The following is a 3,253-nucleotide window of genomic DNA, read 5'->3' on the forward strand; positions in this document are numbered from 1 at the left end:
ATAATAGATAGATAGATAGATAGATAGATAGATAGATAATAGATAGATAGATAGATAGATAATAGATAGATAGATAGATAGATAGATAGATAATAGATAGATAGATAATAGATAGATAGATAGATAGATAATAGATAGATAGATAGATAGATAGATAGATAGATAATAGATAGATAGATAGATAATAGATAGATAATAGAAGATAGATAAGAGATAGATAGATAGATAGATAGATAGATAGATAGATAGATAGATATGAGATAGATAGATAATAGATAGATAGATATGAGATAGATAGATAATAGATAGATAGATAGATAATAGATAGATAGATAGATAGATAATAGATAGATAATAGATAGATAGATAGATAGATAGATAGATAGATAGATAGGAGATAGATAGATAGATAGATAGATAGATAGATAGATAGATAGATAATAGATAGATAGATAGATAGATAGATAGATAGGAGATAGTGATTTTTCTTGTGCGCTGGATTAGAGGAATTCTACATCTGACGTCTTTATTCTTCTCCCAGGTATAAGTCATGGGTCAGTTGTTGCCGGAGTCATTGGGGCCAAGAAACCTCAATATGATATATGGGGGAAAACCGTTAACCTGGCGAGCAGAATGGACAGCACAGGAGTGAGCGGCAGGATTCAAGTGCCTGAGGAGACCTACCATGTCCTGAAGGATCGCGGCTTTGCTTTTGAGTATCGCGGAGAGATTTACGTGAAAGGTATTAGCGAGCAGGAAGGAAAGATCAAAACCTATTTTCTTCTAGGAAGAGTACAGCCAAATCCATTAATATCACAGCCAAAAATAATCACTGGACAATATTCCCTAGCAGCTGTCGTACTAGGACTCGTACAGTCCCTAAACCGACAAAAACAGAAGCAAATCCTCAACGAAAACAACAACTCCGCCATCATGAAGGGACATTACAACAGGCGGACATTGCTAGCATCCAGCGGATCAGAGGTCGTCACGCAAACAGAAGGAGTCGACAAGCCTGAATTGCCATAAAATACACCTTTTCTTTTCGGTTCATTTTTTGTATTTCTTTTATATATAAATTCACAAATAAAAAACGTATAATTTTTTTACAAAATGGCTGACATATTTTCTGTAACAGACAGTGAGTGTGGACCCACTGCGCCAACTAACCGCTTTGTCTTTGGCGTAAACCTTAAGGCGTAGTCCTGATGGTCCCCTTGTATTCACTCTTTATCCCTTATACAGGAATCTGGACCTTGCTGCAGAGAACCAACCAGGTCGCTACCTCCTGGAGTAGTACCGTTGTCGTTGGCAGCTGACCCACAGGCACTGAGAAGTCAGGCAATATGCGTAGTGAGGAGAAAGGCTGAGGTCAGGGCAAGCAGCGTACCAGCATATACAAGAAAGCAATCCAAGGTCAGGGCAAGCAGTGTTTGTACGTATACTAGAGGGCAACTCAAGGTCAGGGCAAGCAGTGTTCGTACGTATACGAGAAAGCTATTCAAGGTCAGGGCAGGCAGCGAAGATTCAGAGTCGAGAAACAGGCAGGGTTAGTCCACAGGCAGAGAGACAGAAAAAGAACACCTTCATAGAACTTGCAAGCACTAGAATAACCAACGCTCAGGCAAGGAGGAGAAGCAAGCAGCCCAGCTAAATATGAAGGCTGATCAGCACCTTAGCAGCTGGACAGGGAGCAAGGGGCAAGGATTAACTCTAGCAGTGCTGAAGAGAAGTTCACTAAGCACTAGTCCCAATAAATACAGGGAGAGTGGAGCTCCGGCTGCTCCGGCCCGAGACAGACACAGGCCACAGTGTAACATTTTGTTTAATGTAAGTTACCGTACTTTTTTTGTATGAAAATCTGAGTTTCAAATGTCTTTGTATCAAAATTGAGGATCTGAGGATATGTTTTGTGGCTGTGTGCTCAGATTTCAAGTGGGTGAGTCAGCAACCAGTCATATTAAGGGACTTATCGCAGCACAGGAGTGTTCTGATTCTGTAGGAGGCAGTGACCTGTCTTGTCCTGCAACTGTTATAGTTAGAACAGAGCTACGTGTCACTGGGAAGATTTCATTAAGTGGGAGGGAATAGGACAGATAGACAATCATATGATGGAAATGATCGCAGCAGAGGAGTGTGCTGATTCTGTAGTAGGCAGTGACCTATCCACTCTTGTGGCTACGATAGTGAGAACAGAGTTGCGTATGATGGGGGCAGTATCATGAAGTGGGAGAGCATAGGACATTATATACAATCATAGTATGAGAATAGTCACAGCAGAGGATTCTGCTGATTTTGTGGGAGTTAGTGACCTATCCACACATGTGACAGGGCTGCGTGGGATAGGGCCTGTATTGGGAAGCACGTGGAGATAGAACACTCTGCAACCCATCACATCACAATAATGATGATGATAGCAGCGGGAGAGGAGTGTTCTGACTTTATCAGAAGCAGTAAACTTGCCTAAACATGAGACTGATGGTGAGAACAGACCTGAATGTGATAAGAGCAGTATGACGTTGGTGGGGTTAGAACACTCTGTGGCCAATATTGAGAGCAGAAGGAGAGGAGTGTGCTGTTCTTGTCACACGCACTGACCTAACCACTCCAGATTAAGTTATAAATTACTGAATACTTATTTTAAGGAACAACACACAATGATCTCAGTACAGTAATGTGATAATGATAGGAGGGCAGGTAAGACTGGCTCCAGATGTATGTAGGGGCCTTGGATAACAGGCCTAGATTGCCATCTATTCAGACTTTACAGGTTAGGACCATGACCTTGAGGACATGACAGGGGCCATATCATGAAGTTGGAGAAGAGTGAACAATTGGTACACAATTACATCATGCGAAGGATGTAACACAGCAGAAGAAGAGGAGTGTGCTGATTTTGTGAGCGGCAGTGACCTATTTGCTCATGTGAACATGTTACAGGATATGCAGTATTATGAAGAGTTATGCACTGTGACCAGGATGTGAAAGTGAGGACAGCAGTTGTATTTGCTGACCTTAATCACCGAGTCACTGTGACCCCCTGTCTACTCCACGCTTGCTTGATTAGAATAGAGTATTAATCTAGATCACTATTTTCTTTGGACAAGATGCTTGGCTTTGTCAAGGGGGCAGAATTTGGCATGGCATGTCCGATTTCCAGTTTCAGACCCAGCAGGATTGATTGAGTTCAGTCAGGTATGTTTAAATCTATATGTAGTGAGCTCCCCCTAGTGGTGTCTGCAGGCAGCCAGAA

The 3,253-nt window shown here is 41.9% G+C and overlaps 1 protein-coding gene across 1 annotated transcript in view; it reads left to right on the forward strand.

Annotated features, from left to right (window-relative positions):
- ADCY8 (adenylate cyclase 8) overlaps nt 1-1,029 on the forward strand; it is a 305,922-nt gene extending 304,893 nt beyond the window's left edge. The window contains exon 18 of the mRNA XM_040432058.1: nt 542-1,029. Within this exon, the coding sequence (XP_040287992.1) occupies nt 542-1,029 (488 nt within the window). The remainder of the gene's footprint in view (nt 1-541) is intronic.
- Nucleotides 1,030-3,253: the final 2,224 nt, after the last annotated feature.

The sequence above is a fragment of the Bufo bufo genome, chromosome 5 (assembly GCF_905171765.1).
Source record: "Bufo bufo chromosome 5, aBufBuf1.1, whole genome shotgun sequence".
Classification (NCBI taxonomy): Eukaryota; Metazoa; Chordata; class Amphibia; order Anura; family Bufonidae; genus Bufo; species Bufo bufo.